General features: G+C 42.8%; 1 protein-coding gene across 7 annotated transcripts in view; it reads left to right on the forward strand.

The window, feature by feature from the left end:
- The first annotated feature begins 213 nt into the window (after positions 1-213).
- LOC108439291 (DNA-binding protein SATB1) overlaps positions 214-17374 on the forward strand; it is a 61168-nt gene continuing 44007 nt past the window's right edge. For 5 of the 7 annotated variants that reach the window (XM_037534130.1, XM_037534131.1, XM_037534132.1 and 2 more), the window contains exons 1-3: positions 11592-12240; positions 14696-14935; positions 16785-16961. In XM_037534130.1, the coding sequence (XP_037390027.1) occupies positions 14725-14935; positions 16785-16961 (388 nt within the window). In that variant the 5' untranslated portion in view covers positions 11592-12240; positions 14696-14724. Of the gene's footprint in view, positions 501-11590; positions 12241-14695; positions 14936-16784; positions 16962-17374 lie in introns of those variants that run through there. The other 2 variants (XM_017717594.2, XM_037534133.1) reach the window with 2 other exon arrangements.

Genomic DNA, 17374 nt, shown 5'->3' on the forward strand with positions numbered 1-17374 from the left:
TGAGAGAGAGAGAGAGAGAGAGAGAGAGAGAGAGAGAGAGAGAGAGTCGAGGCGGGGACGAGGCGGTTCGCTTTTTATACCTGCCCCACCCCACCCCCCTACTTCTCACCCCCTTTTCTGCCCCCCCCCATCACCACCCCACCCCCTCCCTCCTCCTCCTCTCCCTCCCACTCCTTCAGCTCTATCCCGGACCGCAGGTCCCGCGCTGCCCGCATTTCTCGCGCCGCGTTGCCGCGCGCCTCCCAACTTTTTGTGTTTTGAAACAGAATTCTAGAAGCGATTTGACGTGTGCGCGCGCGCTGACCGTTAGCGTCCCCGCAACGCTCGCCGCCTGTCAGGGTCCGTTCAGCGTCTTCATTTTTCGTTTGTTTTGTTCATTTTGAAGGACTTTTCTCGCTTTTTTTCGAACCTGTCAAGGTGGGAAGAACGAAGAGTGCCAAGCGTTTTCACTTTGGATGGGAGAAAAGAGAGAAAACAGAGCAAAACAACACAAAAACGAGGTGAGTGCTAACGTTAACGTCCCTGAGGTAAATGTTGTCGTTAACGTGCAAGTTTTGGTGAGTAACGTTACTGGCGAGGCGGCTTACCTGCGTTCCTTAAAAAGACGGTTCTCCGAGGGTTCTTCAGTAAAAAAATGGTTCTGCTTAGAACAACGAGATCTGTACTGAACCACTTCTGACCGATGGAGACTGTTGAATGTGGTTCTGTGTGCGTTAACCGCGTTGAAAATGGTTCTGGGTTCTGTTACTGACACGATGTCGAGCTTGTAACGACAGAAGAACCCTTTTTGGTGCTATAGAGAAGCACCTCTATATAGAACCATATACAACACGTTCCCAGTCAATCTGAAGAACAGTTTCGCCATGCATAAAGACGGTTAAGCACGCAAGTGGCTCTATAGCTAGCTATATAACTTGTGGTTCTAAATAGATCCACTGCCTTCACTAAAGAACTGAAGACATTACAACTCAGGCCACTCAAACGTCACCCACTCGGTTACTACCAGCCAATTCAGTGACCTGCATGACTGAAAACCTTCACAACTTAGCAGCTACAACAGCACCTGCTCCAAAAACAAGCTCCCTGTATTATTGATGAGCCTCCATAACTCACTGTCACATCCTTTTGCTGTCCTCTTTCATCAATCGCTTGATAAAGAATGGATAAGGCCAGGAAAAAAGGTGTGCACTCAATTCTTAAACACTTCTCTCCACAACCAAAGCAGTTAAACAATTCATGATTCGTGCTGTTCTACTCGTATTTGGTCCAAGTCTGCCAGAAACGTGGGGTTTTCTTGGTGGACGTGATGCAAGAAAAAAGAGGCTTTTAATATAAAAGAAAAAAAAATCAGAGCTCGCGAGTTAAATGCGTACAAAATAATTTTTTTCATTGATTACTTCTGAATTAAATGCAGATATCTTGCCCACATGTCCGTCTGTGGTCCCTTACAAACTTGCATAACTGTGATAAACAGACAGACTTTGTCACCCAGACCTTATTCTGTCTAAATTAAATCCAGCCGTCCACCCTCTTCCGACAGCTGTCACGTATATGAAACTATACATAGCTTCAATTGATGATGGATGCTGAAAATGTATGCGTAGAGAAAGCATCGCTCCGGGATATGGCTCCATCCCGCAGTTCTTTTCTTGGACATGGAAGTGCGGTCTGAGGGATGAGTGGGCACCTTCACTTTTTTTTAGTGCTTTACACACTTCAAGTCTCATTAATCGGTCATACCTCTGATGTACGTACTGTACAAGTCGCTGGTGCGGCCGTGGCAGGCACAAAGTCAGTTTGTTTTGGCCCTGGAAACATGATGATTATAGCTAAAAACTGTACCGGCACTGCTGAAGCAGCTTATAGACCAGCAGGTACTGAAATTAATATGTGGAAAAGTGGATATTTGTACCTTTTTTATAAACGAGTGTTTTAAAACAGAACCATTTAATAAAAAGCCTGGGGTGTGTGGAGTCAGTACAGCTTAGAACACATCGCTTCAGTGGACTATGGTTCAGTTATGTTCCCTGACTAAAGGCACAGAGATGGACCCCTGAGGGAACCACCCCGGTGACATACCTTTTTTTCTGAGCGTGTACAGGTGATTGGTGTGTATAGAATGGCACAGGCACAAAGTCACTTTATTTGTTATTATAGGTAAAGATAAAGACATGCCTGCATTGCTGAACCAACATGCAACCACACAGCTACTGAATGAAAAATAGTGCAGACATAAAACCAGTTTATCTTTGCAGTGGAAACAAGCTGATAGAAGGTGAAGATTACCGCTGAAGCAATAGATACAGCCTGAGATGTGATATGAATATATGACGTGTGAATATGATGTGTACTGTACAAGCACAAACACAGTACACTGCTGAAGCAGTGTGTGCAGGCATGTCTTACACCGAACGCCTAGAATTAATTAAAAAAATGACGTTCATCTTTAAATTAAAACGAAAAGTCTTAAGATGCATTGTTTAGGGAGCATTGTTTATCTTGAGCAGTACTGAAAAAAACTAGTGCACAGCGTACTGTCTGCACCGGTTCACCTTTCACTCATTTCTTTTTCTTTTTCTTTTTTAGCTCAGTGAGCGGGGTGACAATTTCAAGTTGTTGTTCTTCAGGTGATTTTGTTCTCCTCGGGTAGAATTAGTGCGGTTTGTCTGGTCACTATTTCGCAGAACAGAGCCACAGAGCTCTTCCTGTCACTGCCACTGCCAATTCTTGTAAGTGCTGTTTAAGATCAAAGGCACTATTATGAGCGTTAATTCCCCTTCTGTTGCTCTTAGTCTTCTTCTCATTTTGTTTTTCTTCTCTCTTTTTTGTGGTCCTCATCTATACAGTCTTGTTAATGTGAAACTGGCCCCATCTCCTTGATCTCGACTCAAACAGGTTAACCCTCCTTATTGGCATGACTTAACCTCATTTTCACACTTGCCACTGTGATCGTTACAGCGATAGCCGGCGCTGCATAAAGAGATACCAATCTCCCTGAGTCACTCGCCACGAGGCTAATGAACTGAGGAACGTGTTCTAATAAAGATGGGAAGAATACAGGCTTCATACAGGTTATTCCTTCTCTTAGGCACTTTATTAAGGGTTGAAATTGGCAGGCCGTTCATTACGTAATATGGTTCAATTTGCTATATAATAGCTGATAGATGTGGGGAAAAAAAGACCTGATAAGTAAATAACAAGAACACTGTGTTTTAAAAAAAATCAGTGAAGAATAAATAGACATAGTTTTTAAGAATTTAGCCCTGATACTTACTGACACAGCCTTACATATAGACATATTTATAGACATCAGTTAATATTTGTATATGTGTGTGCTGAGGTACATATAGGCCTCTATATCAGTCCCTTAGAATGAAAACAGTGCATGTCAAAGCCTTACCAGCACCTGTTTAAATCAGAGCAATATACATATACATTGTGTTTTAAAAAATAAGACTCAACTGATGCAAGTGTTAGAATTCATATAGTTGTATTAAATGGCTTTATTACGCTTTATTATGACTCCTGCCTTCTTGGACAGGACTACGTTTTTGCGCTTGGGGCATGCATAGGTCAGTAAATCATGAAAGTAGTGCAAGTCAAAGTCTTGTCACTAAATGGTTTAAAGTAGTGAAGAATAATTATGACTGGTGATATAAGCCTCTTTAAGATCAGATGCCATTTACTATTACTAATATTAAGAATACAGTTCCGATACATTGCACTGGCATAGAGCTGTATTGAGCACAGCCTCCTTTGTCTGTTTAAACAGCAGAATGTTTGCATGTGTGTATTTGTGAACTTGGGGCACATGTAGGTCACTATATCAGTCCCATAGAATGAAAGTAGAGCAAGCTGAAGTCTTGCCAGTAACTGCAGGAAGTCAAAGTGTGTTTAGAGGTTCAGAAGCAAGCCGATAGCCCCCCAGCCCATCCTCAATCAGACCACATCTCAGCATAAGATTCCTTCTTAATTGACCACCAGTTTGTCACACAGCACGACTTTGCACAGGGCGAGAGCGAAGCTACGTCAGTGAGGGTGGTCAGAGCACAGCGGCTTGATTCTTTACAAATATGTACATGCTGCAGTGACTGAACAGTAGAGCGAGAGTCAGAGGAAGGGCATGAGAGTGAAACAACATATACCCTCAGACCCTCTGAGACCAATTAACCCACCCAGTGCATCAGCGGGTCGGAGGTGAGGGAGAAAAGCACCTCAGAGCATAATCAAACCATCCAGTCCTTGATGAATTATTTCCATTCTGTCACACCTGGTTTGTCCCCTTATAAATGACAGGGCTTCGACTCATCCGTGTTTCAGTCACCTCCCTTTTCCACGGGAGGAGGGAAAACAAAAGGAGCCCGACTGTGCAGGCTTCTGGGGGCTCCAGAATTTCCCAAGCCCAAGGTGCATTAACGCGAGCATCCTGGTTGGTCTGTGTGTGTTTTTGGTTTGCTTGTGAAGGCGAGACTGATATCTAGGGTAAAACCATTCATCGTCTTTACCACCGCCATAATGAACGCTGCAGTGAAATAACAGCTCAGCAAAGAGTGAAATTATACTTGTGGTTTGGAGCCCAGTAAATACCTGTTTAGCTGCCAGCGCATGTATTTATTAGACTGTCGCCAGTAAGGTGTCTGTCTCGTCTTTTTTTCTTTTCCTTTTTCTTTTTTTAAGATATGTGGCTGTTCGGAGATTCCACCTCCTTTGGAAAATCACTCATGATTCCTAATAGAGACGAAAGGTAATAATGAAGGCTTTTTGATGACAAGCTGAGACCAGTTTAAAAAAAGAAAAAAGAAAAAGAAAATAATAATGAACGGTATCTTAATAGGCATTGTTTGTGCATTCCTGGGCTCTGAGTCAAAAATGTAAAAAGGCTGGCAATTACAGACATACCACCCTAGACGCATTTTTTTAATGTGCAGTTTCAGACTTGGGGTTAATTTCGCCACATTTTCCAACTTTTTGGATGAGGCTGCTCTGCCTCGGCACGTTTAACCAACTTGACGGCCGTGCACGTGAGTGTAAATATCTCTAGTCTATGTTTTATTCCTAAAGCGCTGCATTTCTTTTTTTATCTCCGGCCCCTTTCATATGCAGACTGTGGAATCATGGCTACATACTCACAGAACACAAAACTGCAAAAGTGCGTCATGTCGATTTCGCCATGGTTAGACTTGATGAAATATGTGTAAAATTGAAATAGCAATGTTATCATGTTATGCAGTACCATCCCTAATAGAATTTGGAAGACGCGCTTAGCGGGACCTTCAACTTCTCAAATTTCGAATAACCTAAATTTAGGCCGTCCATATGTTTTTTGATCTCTTGTCATTGTCTCTTATTTCTATGCTTGTCGTTATCCGATCTGTGTAGGTTTTCTCGAATCCTTTGTTCTGGTTGAAGGAACAGAAAGAGAAGAGTGTGCATCTGACGGATGCGCACGCTGCAAAAGATCAGGTTGTTAATACCCACCCACATATTTCCAAAGAAACAATTTAAAAAGATATTCTTTTTTTACAGCAGATGCGCATGCATACATGCGCACGGAAACAGAGAAAGAGATTTAGAGAGACACAGATTAGCTCGCAGTGAGGAGTATTCAAATCTTTGCATGTGCAATGTTCTCCAGCCCCACAGAGGACAAATGCTTTGATCAGTCAGGCAAACAAAAAAAGGAGAGAATAAGAACTAGACACAGTATCGATAAGATGCTTCTTTCGAAGTAAGGCCTGTAAACCGGTTGGCCTGAAAGTTCAACTAAAGGTTTCAGGGTCTTCACTCCTCACATGAGGTAATTTCAGACATATCCTCTGAAACTTTCACACAGGGCGTCTAGACATATATGGGCAGGACGTAATGATAAGAAATTACACCTTTTCTTTTTCAGCTTTTTTGGCAACGACTGTCCATGTATTTTCTCTGAAATGCCCAAGTCGTATTATAATCAGAAGAGCCGTAATTTGGTTCTTATTATTTTCATTTAAGTTTGCTTATAACTCTGCAATGGCTAATTTTGTTAATAAAAAAAATCATCAAAAATATGTGGCAAATATTCAATAAGATTCAAAGGAATGCCATCCACACAAATATATTTCCCAACAACTGTCTTTCTCGTTTGAAGTCTTCCCAAGGGTCACAGCGACACTCTTACACACACACACACACACACCACCCTGTCTCTTTTACTCTATTAATCGTTGATATGTTGCAATCCACGAGGCAGGAATTAGAGGTCTAATTATTTGATCATGTGATACTGCCCCTGCACCAGTGACAGGAAAGTCATTTCCAAGGCCTTGAAACTGATGTTAGTTGATTGTTCTCTGACTAATTTGTTTTATAATTTGATAAAAGCAGGAGGAATAAACAAGGAGGGAATGAGCAGATAAAGAGGCTCTCTCTCTCTCATCATGTGCCGAGAGGGAATAATTGGTTTTAAATCATTAATACGGGCTCCTGCGGGGGGCGGTGGAGAGCAGGGCCCTTTTTGTGGTTTAAATGTTTAGCTGTGGAAACATAACTGCTGCGGCCAAACCTCGGGACAGTGCCGTACCTTTAACTTACTCAACACACACACACACACACACATACACACACACTCAGACTGGCACACGTTTAGACAGTAAAAAGCCACAAGGGGATTTTTTACAGTGCTCATCACAGGCTTAGTCCATGAAGGGAATCTGTGTGTACTGAGAGAGAGTGAGAGAGCGAGAGAGCGAGAGAGAAGAGAAAAGAGCCTAGGTAGCTGTATCACTCTCATCCAATTTTGCGACTGCATATATAGCAATTAGGAAGTAATACATTTTTTATTTTTGAACATTCTGCAAATTAAACCCGCACAGTGTATGAGAACCATCCATAGCAGTGCATATGCATATACATTATCAGAGAGATGTTTCAGTGTTTTTCAAGTAATCTCTGCGGTGCATGCCACAGACAGTAGTGTTGACATATTTCTGTGCTTAGTAAAAGAACCGAGAACCCGTTGACACTATACATATTGAAGCACCTGCCCACTGGCTTCTATTATAAGTGTGTTTTGAATTAATGGGTTTTGTGTTTATTCCTAAGTACAGGAAAACGTCTGTCCATGGTAATTAACTGTTTGCTACAGATACGGCAGATAGAAATTAGCTTGAAAAATGCTGGAGCGTCCCTTTAAGCAAAGACATGCATGTCAAACTACAATACTGAATTTGATATCCAGTATATTTGGCTCTATCAGCGTGCAGAAGCCTTGCGGAGAGAGAGAGAGCGAAGTGGGCAGTGATGACTCTACCCCATGCTGGTTACATTATCAAACTGCCGAGATACACTTGGCCCTGATTTATAACGCGAGCTCCAATAATCACGTTAATGCACATTTAACGTTGCAGAACTGGCGAACGCCGAGACAAAACAACGCCTACACGAGCGATCAGGACAGCACTGGTGAAAGGGGTCTGGATGAGAAACTGTTCCCGTCGCTGATTTACTGTATGCTGCACTGATTCTCTGCCATGTGCATTTCTAACTAAGCCCAAACTTCAGGTTGCGCACATAGGGGAGGGTGAAGCAAAGGACAAAGCTGAACATTTTAAACCAAATTAAACAAAGTGTTCATGCAAATGTGCAGCATTTCAAAGACTAAGCATGCTGAAATGCAACCTGCCTTGTGCAGATGCAAATAATAGTGGGGCATTTTAACATTTCTGACTTTTTGGGGCCTGTAAAAGCAAAATGATGCTTCATTTATGATGCTGTACCATGAGATGATTTAAAGAGAAACAGCAAGAGTGCAGGCTAGCAGCAAGTTTTTAAATGTTAAGGGCTTACTGTAACACGAGCTGACAGAAAACTAAAGACTTAACTGAATCATCATCGCCTGCATTGCAGGGTGCAAGACTGAGCATCCAATAATGTAATCTCTGATTTGAGAGACTTACTGTAATACCTAGTGTGATTATTATGCTATAAAAAAAATTCTGTAAGTGTAGCGATCTGTCAGAATCAAGGTGGCTTATGTGGAAAGATCACACTGCTTTCTTGCAATAAGCTAGTCTACCTGATGTGTTAACTAAGCCTGTACCAGCACCAGTCGTTTGTTGTTGGCGTGAATGAACAGCTCGGAGAAATTGGCCTTTTATATTTTACATTTTGTTATACGCTCTCTACTAGATAATTGAGTGTTAAATAATAATCACGGCTGATCAAATCACCGCTGCACTCTGAAGCTCTGTGCCCTTCTGGATGTCAGGGAAGGTGTTGTTGGGGAGCGTGTGCGTGTATTATGCATGTGTGCCAGGGATCTTGGCAGTGTCAGCACCTGTTGGCAGAGTCGGGCCCCTCCTGGCAAGGCCGGCCGAAGCTGTGTGATGGTCTTGGACGGGCAACAGTGGATATTAAAGCTTCTGTGGCGCATTTCAACATGGCCACCACATCAGCCTACCTCTGCCTGTACATTAGGTTCGGGCGAATAAAGCAGACGGCTTGGCGGCGAAAAAAAAAAAACATGCACACAAAGAGCCGCAGCTTTACAGCTTATGGATGCCGAAACGAACCTCTAAGTGACTGATAAACAAGGGCTGTGCAATGCTAACAGTTTGTACTTAAACAGCTGAGCAGAATGACAATAACGTGTGTGGGGAAAAAATAAATAAATCTCAAGGCAAATACCATGTTGGGTGGTGCTAATTATCATTTCTTAAGTCCAACATGTTTGCAGGCAGCCGTATGTGTTTTTTTTTTTCCTAGGCCCTGTTTTCACAGACTTTTCTTTGTCTGTTTACAGTATCACCTAGTTGCCCATTTGGGTTTTAGTTCCAGCGCCACTGTCTTCGAGCTATTTTGGCTCTGCCACCCACCACTAGTTTGCAAGCTCGCACCCCCAGAGAGTAAGAAGTAAGCTACGTGCAAATTTGTCAGAGCCGGAAATACACTGTATTTTCAACCCTCACGTCGGAGCGCGAGCTGTAAAAAGACCTTGCGCAAGAGACGTAAACTCGGAATGATCTAAACGCCGAATGCTCTTGGGTCGGCCTACGTTTGGGTCGAGTGCCCACCATCGCTGCGGTGTTTTCACACTCCACACCACTCCTGGACGCAGTTATGTTTTATGAATTATATTTTCAAAAGTCACAGGTCATCTCGTTATGAGCTTTGCAGAATGTTTGCGTGCTTTTGCAGTGCTGGTGGGTTTCCTGTTCTGCAGGGCCACTTGGGTCTGATAACTTTTCTACACCTCTAATATCAGTGGCTTTGTTCACACGACATGTTACATACTTTGTGGAGCGCACTTTCACAATCTCAGCCGACAAAAAAGACTGTATTACAGTATCTCAGTATCTCAACACTACTACATCTCAGCCATGTGATGATATATCAGTCATATTAAACAACAGGCTTTCATGAAAATGTCAATGTATGAACATTTATTTTGATCATTGTTTGTACATTACAACCTGACAGAATAAGACAGATTAGGTTAGCGCTGATTAAAATAGAATAGGAATATTTACATAATACCACGTACGAATTCTCAGCTGTTAATATACTGTATTACGATTTCTCAGCCATATAGTAATAAACACTGCACTGTATTACTACATCCAAGTCATATAGTGATAAAGAATAAACTCCAAATTCTCAGCTGTTAATAAACACTGTATTGTATGTCAGCCATATAGTAATAAACACTGTATTGCTATATCCCAGCCCTACAGTGACTGATAGACACTACTGTAATATATCAGGCACTGTAAACACTACATGTTCATAAACATGTTTCAAAATAATTTGCAATGTATATAATTGTCATTTTGTACATTACAACAATAGGAATATCTGAATAATATATTGTGGCACACGCTTTCAAATTCTCATCTGTTAATAAACACACTATTACAATATATCTACCATACATTATGCTCTGTATTACTATGTCCCAGACCTATAGTGAATGACAAACACTACTGATAGTAAACACTATACTTTCATAAACTTGTGATGTATAATCTATAAACATGGCCATTGCAATGTAACTATTTTGTACATTATAGTGAATGCATGCAGTGATCAGAGTAGATTTGAAAAGAATAGGAATCTGATTAATATAACACTGCACACTGTCACAACATCACTTAAACATTATTACTTACCTTTACTGTATTAAACACGGTGCTTTCATTACGCTTTACAGTGTACAGTGAATGCAGAAGCACAGATTAGAGTAAGTGTATTAATAGACATGTTGGAATAATTTAACGAGTGAATGAACGCAGTCTTTGAGTTACAAGAAACTCTGAGTCTGTTTAATCAGGTAAAGAGTGGAGTTCAAGTGTAATTTGTGCTTTTAGACTCTGTTTAGGGTTCATTTAGCCCCTCGCGCGCGCTTTATTATGACTAGATGGTGTTTGTTATTCATATTCTGCGGCCGAGCGGCTTTGTTTTGGTGGAGAAATGGGTTGTTTCTCCTCCACCTGCTCGGTCTGTACTGCTCTCCTACTCGGTATCCGTACACGGAAGAGGAGCGCGCGCGCGCGCACGCACGCACACACACACACACACACACACACACACACACACCAGCAGCCATCGTCCTGTTAGGCACGAGAGCACAGCTTTTCTACACCTTTCTTTCCTTTTTTTGTGAATCAGTAACTGCTGTGAATCTCTCAGGCTCATCCTGAATCCCTGAGGGCTCACACCTATTCTGCTGCCAGCGGATGATGCAGCCCAGACTGCAACACCACGGCGCTCAACTCATTAGAAATGACAAAATAAAGCCCTCCGCACGCGCTGCATTGCTGTGAAATCAACAGTAAACGCAGATAATAACGTTACGCCACTGGCTCGTGTTAAAGTGCAGCAGGCATTCGCTCACAGAAGAAGGCACGGGAGAGAGAGAGAGGGGAGAGAGAGAGGGAGAGAGGGAGGATGAGATTTGATAAATCTTCTCTTTATTTACCTGCATTCATTTTATTTTATTCGCTCGTGCGTTCCCAGTCGCCGTTCTAGCCGCGCGCGGCCCTATTTGCGAGCATTTTACCCCCCGCGTGCGTTCTTTCGCGTCGTGCTCCGCGCGCTTTGGAAATAATACGCGTTTGGAAATGTTTCGAATGTTTGTGTGCGCGCGCCTCGTCTCGTCGTGCGCGCGCGCGCAGCCGCTTCACTCTAATCAAGCTGATTAAAAATTCCTACGCGCGCGCACAGCCCGGAAATCATCCGCGCGCGCACAACCCCTCCCCCGCCCCCCGCCCCCTTCTGCCTCCTTTCTACCTTTGCTTGTTTTTTTTTTATTATTATTATTTTCTTTTTTTTTTTGCTTTTTAATTTTTTTCCTCGTCGCCTCGAAAATCCGCTTGAAATCGCTTTTATTTTTTTATCGGGCTTTTTTTTCTCAAACGGGGAGCAAGAAAAAAGGCAGAGCGGAGCGGAGGGGAGGGGAGTGATGAGTCAATACAACTAATAATTTAATGGGGACAGAGAGAGAGAGGGAGAGAGAGAGAGAGAGAGAGAGAGAAGGAGGAGGGGGAGAGAGAGAGGGAGAGAGAGAGAGAGAGAGAGAGAGAGAGAGAGAGAGAGAGAGAAAAACGGTCCGGGCGCGAGCTGAACGAGCCGAAGAGCCGCGTGAGAGGCGGAGGGGGGAAGCGGCCATGCGGCTCTGACACACACATATACACACACACACACACACACGCACGCACGCACACACACACACACACACACGCCTTCATTCGCCTTCGACGACGAGCAGAAGCACATCGCACTTTTAAAGCCTCGCTCGCTCGCGCTCGTACAGACACACACAGTCGCGAGACCGTTCGTTCTTCACGCGGACCGAGGAGCACACGAAGCTGCCTCGGCGAAGCGGCGATGACCGAGGGAGGCTCACTTTCAGCCCGAGCAGCAGCAGCATTAGCCCGGTGAAAAACTACCAGGCGAAGACTCGGAGCTCCATTCCAGGTCGCTGTCTGCCATCGTTTCATCAGATCAGACCAGCTTCATCGCCCGGGACAGCGCACTTTCAGCCTGTTTACGCGGTAGCACGGTCTAGTATCATGCACGCAAACGCCGCGCAGTCGTCCATCGTTAAGACAGCGGAGAATTTCCAACCAAAGGACTGACCGACCCCCGGTTAGAACAAGGGCTGCCAGAGCAGCATCAGACGCTAAAGTTTTCCTCCTCCTCAACTAAACTTGCAAGACGCTGCTCACCCAGACGCCCCTTTATATGCTTTCCAGTTTTTTCCTGGTGAGTTTTTTTCACGCTTGTCATGTTTTCTTTCTTTTTCCTTTCAAACCGTCATTCACTTTTGCACGATTGTACATGCTGTGTGATTGTTTTTTCCTTCTCTGCCTCCTCTTTTGTTCTCTACACGCTTTGACTTTATTTCATTCAAACAAGTCAAGTGATTGCATTACTTACATGAGCACCACTGTCGTCATTTTACTTCACTGCTTCACTAGAATGTATGTTTTATTCATGCGTTACACCTTGGGATCAAATTCAAAGCACCTTTTTTTCCCCACTGTAAACAGAAGATGAACCGAAAAAGAGGCCACACTAAATTCCAGGCATGATTAATAAGCTGCTATTGTTGGTCGTGTTGTGTTTCCTCCGTATACTCGGTGAAATATGACTTTGCACCTCTCTGCATCGCAAGATAAATGGATAAACAGTTGTTATGAAAAGTTTCTGGTGAGCAGAGTCGTGATTTTTTATCCCAGACGTAAGAACGAGAATGCTGTTGTGCACAGCCATAATCCCCTGTAGGTTGAAACTTATTCCACAGTAAACTCACTGGAATTTACTGCTTTAATATTTTGGATTATAGCCTAATGTTTGCCTCGTAGTGGTACAAGTTGTTAATAGGCCCCGGCAGAATTGCATTTTCACTGTGACCGTGTGTTTCACTGTGAAGAAGCACTTCTCTGAGTTACACCACCTGTCCCGTCCTACACTGATTTGTTTTGTGATTTAAACAAACCCGCAAAAGATGACACATTTGAATAACACCAGTTTTGTGGAGCAATTAGTGCCAAAACAAAAATGAGAAATCTTTGCACGCCCCCTCTTTCTTTCTTTCTTTTTTTTTGGTGCCTTCTCTGGAGTTAAGAGGTGCAGATTTATGTCACTATTTATGCAGAACTATTTCATGATCTTCAACCCTTTATTTAAGCGCCTTCCCTAAAAGAGTGGCGCTCGGTCTATAAAGTGATTCTGTGCTCTGAATGTTTTTTTTTGCGCAGTCCTCCTGGTGCTCGGTGGAAAGGTTTGCTGTACGGTGCAGTGATCACTGGAGTGGAATCCTCTGCAAATTAATGCGTTTGCACAAAAACCGGCTTGTTTGCTCTCCACATGGGATTCTGCAGTGGGACAGGCATTCATAATACATGCTCTAAAAAATGGGGAACATGGTGATGGCACGAAATCTTGTAAATGCCATGTAACATTAGCCTGGATTGGGGACTTTTTCTCTAGCAAATGTGCACTTTTAAAGCCTGGATTTTTTATGTGTCAGCAGTGAAGTTGCATTTGTATTTTAAGGTGACCTCGGGTATTTGATTTTGAGATTTTATTCTGTGAATGACTGCTAATTTTAATCGTTCATTTTCCTTTTTGGTACTCTTAATGTACACAGCATGCATTATAGCATGCTTGGTATTTTTTGTTTATTAATTGCCACCTTGTTTGGGTAGCATATCTTCACATGCTTAAGGCACAGCTGAATCCAATGCGCTGTCACTCAGGACTTAACAGGATGTGGTAGAGTCAGTGGGAATTTTGCATTATCACATAGGAATTGTAGGTATAATTGCTTTACTTATGCTCAAAGCAAATCACATACATTTGAGAGGATATCACATGTATAAGATATAACTTATGTGTTTAAACAACTGATTCCAATGTGTTGCCACTCAGGACTCAGTGAAGTACATCTTCACGTGCAAGACCTGTGAGAACCGCTAGGTGTTTGACAATATTGTATGGACATTCTTATTAATGTATTACACCTAAAGGTCCGTGTATGTACAAGATAGGCATGTATACGATCCTATACACATGTGTAAGATGTCTTCACAATCTAATCCTGTCTTCATAGTCTTGTGTGTTGTTGCTCGGGACGTGCGTGCATGAAATATGCATTCATGTGTAAGAACTAGCAGAATCGCTGGATATCTTGTGTGGGAACTGCAATTAATTTATTACTCTTAAATGTATAATGGGAATCCCACACATGTACAGAAATACACAGGTCCCGGGTATTTTCATGCGTTTATAAGAAAAGAAAATCAGGTTTATTCGTCGTGGCTGTAAATGTGCGCTAATTTAATCTGTTTTCCTTTTTAATAACCAACCTGTGCATACCGCACAAATTACAGCAGGTTTTGTATATTTTGTTTTGTGGATTTATTATAGCAGGTTTCGCTTGTTTTGTATTATCCATTAATGTGTAACCTCGCTTGTGTAGGTTATTTTTGCATACATAAGAAGCAGCTGTAACTCAGGACGTATGAAGTGTGCGAGACACAGTAGTATAACAGGAAGTTTTGCACTGCTCTGTGAGCGTCGGAATGAAAGTATTAGACTTGCCGTATAGAGCAAAGGCCAGATGTAAGAGATGAGAACGCAAGTGTGGATCTCATCAGCTGCCACTCGTTTTTGAGTCCACTTTCTGACATGAGGTGTTTCTTTCCATCGCCAGGTGAAAGTGAGCAGTGGAGCTGAGTCACGATGGATCATCTCAGCGACGCCTGCCTGGGGAAGGAGAACTGCGAGCTGGTCAGCAGCCTGAGCGAGGCCAAGCCCCCTCCAGCCAAGCTGGCGAGACTGGAGCAGAACGGCAGCCCTCAGGGCCGCTCACGCCTCGGCAGCACCGGCGCCAAACTAGCGGGAGCCAGCTTCAAATCCTCCACACACTTGCTTAAAACCTGCCACAAGAGGGGTAAGTTAACCTGTCCACTCAGGAGAGCTGCCTGAGGAAGCCCATATGTGTGTGGGCATGTGTTTTTGCGTTTAGTGCTCTTTTACCCATTGACATTAAAGGATGTCCGTACAGTGGACAGAAGTGATTCAGTAAGTTTACTTTATTCATGCGTGTACTTAATTTCCACATTAATAACACATATTACTCCTGCACAGATGGTGGCAAAGATAAGTTAACTGAAAGACAAAATGATATTGATGTAGTCCAGTGTTTTTCTTGTGGGAATGATACGCACATTTGAATGAGAAAACACTGTAAGTGCATTACTCTTTTCAGTGCTTATTATTCTGCAGTCATGCTAAAAACAATGTAAGATAATTCGGTTATTATTAAACTGTATGAGTGACTCAGGTCAGATGTAATGTGTGAGGGTTTAAGAATGAGGAATTGAAGTTCAGACAGCTCTTGAGAGTTTAAGTATTTAAGTATACAGTTTTGTTCAGTGTCACACATACATCGATATTGCATCATTTTGAGAGCTAATGCTGAGAAGGGAGAGTGGAGTGGTGTTTGCTTGAAAAGGTCTCTTTTTTACCATGTCATTACTACAGTATTACAGCTCTTTTCATAGTGTCAGAACTGCGTAAACGTCTTTTTAATTCAGACGTGCCACGGTTACACTATTGTTGCATGCCTTTGATAGGTAGTGTTAGAATAAGGTTTGGAAAGGTTTGGGTAATGATATTGTAGCACTATCTTTTCTATGAGCTTTGTAATTTAGCTTTAGATGTAACACTGTGATCCTCGCTGATTGTTCTGAAGACCCCTGCTTGTCGTCCGTGGTTCAGGATAGGCAGCAGTGAACTTTTGACGAGTGTTTGCTGAACTTTTGGAGGCTGCAGTAGGCATTGTTTCCGCCGAATAATATTTAGCATGGGCTCTTCTCAGCTTGCAGCAAACAAAGCATGTATTGATCCCAAAATGAACCTACACAGCAGTCTTTATTGTTAGATCTTTATCTATTAAAAATGGAAAATCCCCACTTCAGCACATTCCTTGGCATCTGTTTTTGATTACCCTATTTATTGATTAGTTGCCAGAAAATGTTGGCATCCTCAGGAAGGTCATACCTTAGGTTTCGGAACCAAACCGATTATGATATTCTGCTTTAATTTCACTCCCTGTTTCCTCCCACATACGCACACACAACCATACTTGTATATTAAATAAAATAAATTTAATGGATCTTCCAAGTTCCTCTAAATTTCAGCAGTGGAGTGTTTCAGCTGGCTGGTATTAAGTGATATTTGCACAGTAAACCCGAACACATGACTGCTTTGGACAGGGATTCTTCATTTTTCCTAATAGTAGGGAAGTGTTTACACAGATTTGTAAACCTCAGGGCTGTATGGCGGAGCTGCCACAGAGAATCGTGGGAGGGTTACAGGGAGCTAGCAGGAGAACTTTTCTAGCACGACAAGAGCACCTAAACAGCAAATTAGCATTTGAAGCCCCTAAAGAGTTCCTTTGCATCTGAGCAGAAACGAAATCACTGCCAAACGTATCAGCTCCATTTACATTAGCTCTGACATACATGTTCTCTTTTGATATTATATACACTAGAACGCTATGGAATGCTTAATATTGCATTGTGATCAATTTGTGGTTTCTTTGTTTTGTAGTATACAGTTGTATGCGTTATATGCATGTGAACCCCCACACACACCCACTCCCCTGGGCAAATTACATGTAACACACATTTTTGTTTATTTGTGGAGTTTAATATATTTAGGAGAAAGACATAAAACGCCTCATGCTTCTGTGGAATAAGAACAGCTGAGGATGTTCTTACTGTTCTGTGTTCTAGGTAACATGCTGCCGGTGTTCTGTGTGGTGGAGCACTATGAGAACCCTATAGAGTTTGACAGCAGAGAAGAGCATGCAGAGTTTGTGCTGGTCAGGAAGGACATGCTCTTCAATCAGCTGATTGAGATGGCTCTCCTCTCACTGGGCTACTCACACAGCTCTGCTGCCCAAGCTAAAGGTATGACCAAATGGCGTTGTTAAACATAAAAATAAGTGAAATTATTAAGTCAGCCTATGTGGGACAAAATGTAAACAGGGTTTTAGAGTGCTGTGCCGATACCTCCTAACTCCCATGTCTGGGTCGATCCAGTCGAGGTCAGAAGAGGTCAGAGCAAAACGGAGAGGCCAGGTGTGCAGCCTCCTCCCCCGCTCCATACAGCAATCGCACTCATCTCGATAAGGCAGCAGCGTGGAGGTGGCCTCCACCACCATTAATTGCTCTCTTTATGGAGCCAGGGCTATTTTAGGCGCTATGGCCCACGGCCGGTTATTCCTTACAGGCTGTCCGTCATGAACTGCTGTGTTTTCTGTCCGTCTGCCTGGTGGGCTTTTTTCAGCTCGCACTAAGGTGTTGAACATGACTCACTTTCA

The sequence above is a fragment of the Pygocentrus nattereri genome, chromosome 24, assembly GCF_015220715.1.
Source record: "Pygocentrus nattereri isolate fPygNat1 chromosome 24, fPygNat1.pri, whole genome shotgun sequence".
In the NCBI taxonomy this organism is placed as follows: domain Eukaryota; kingdom Metazoa; phylum Chordata; class Actinopteri; order Characiformes; family Serrasalmidae; genus Pygocentrus; species Pygocentrus nattereri.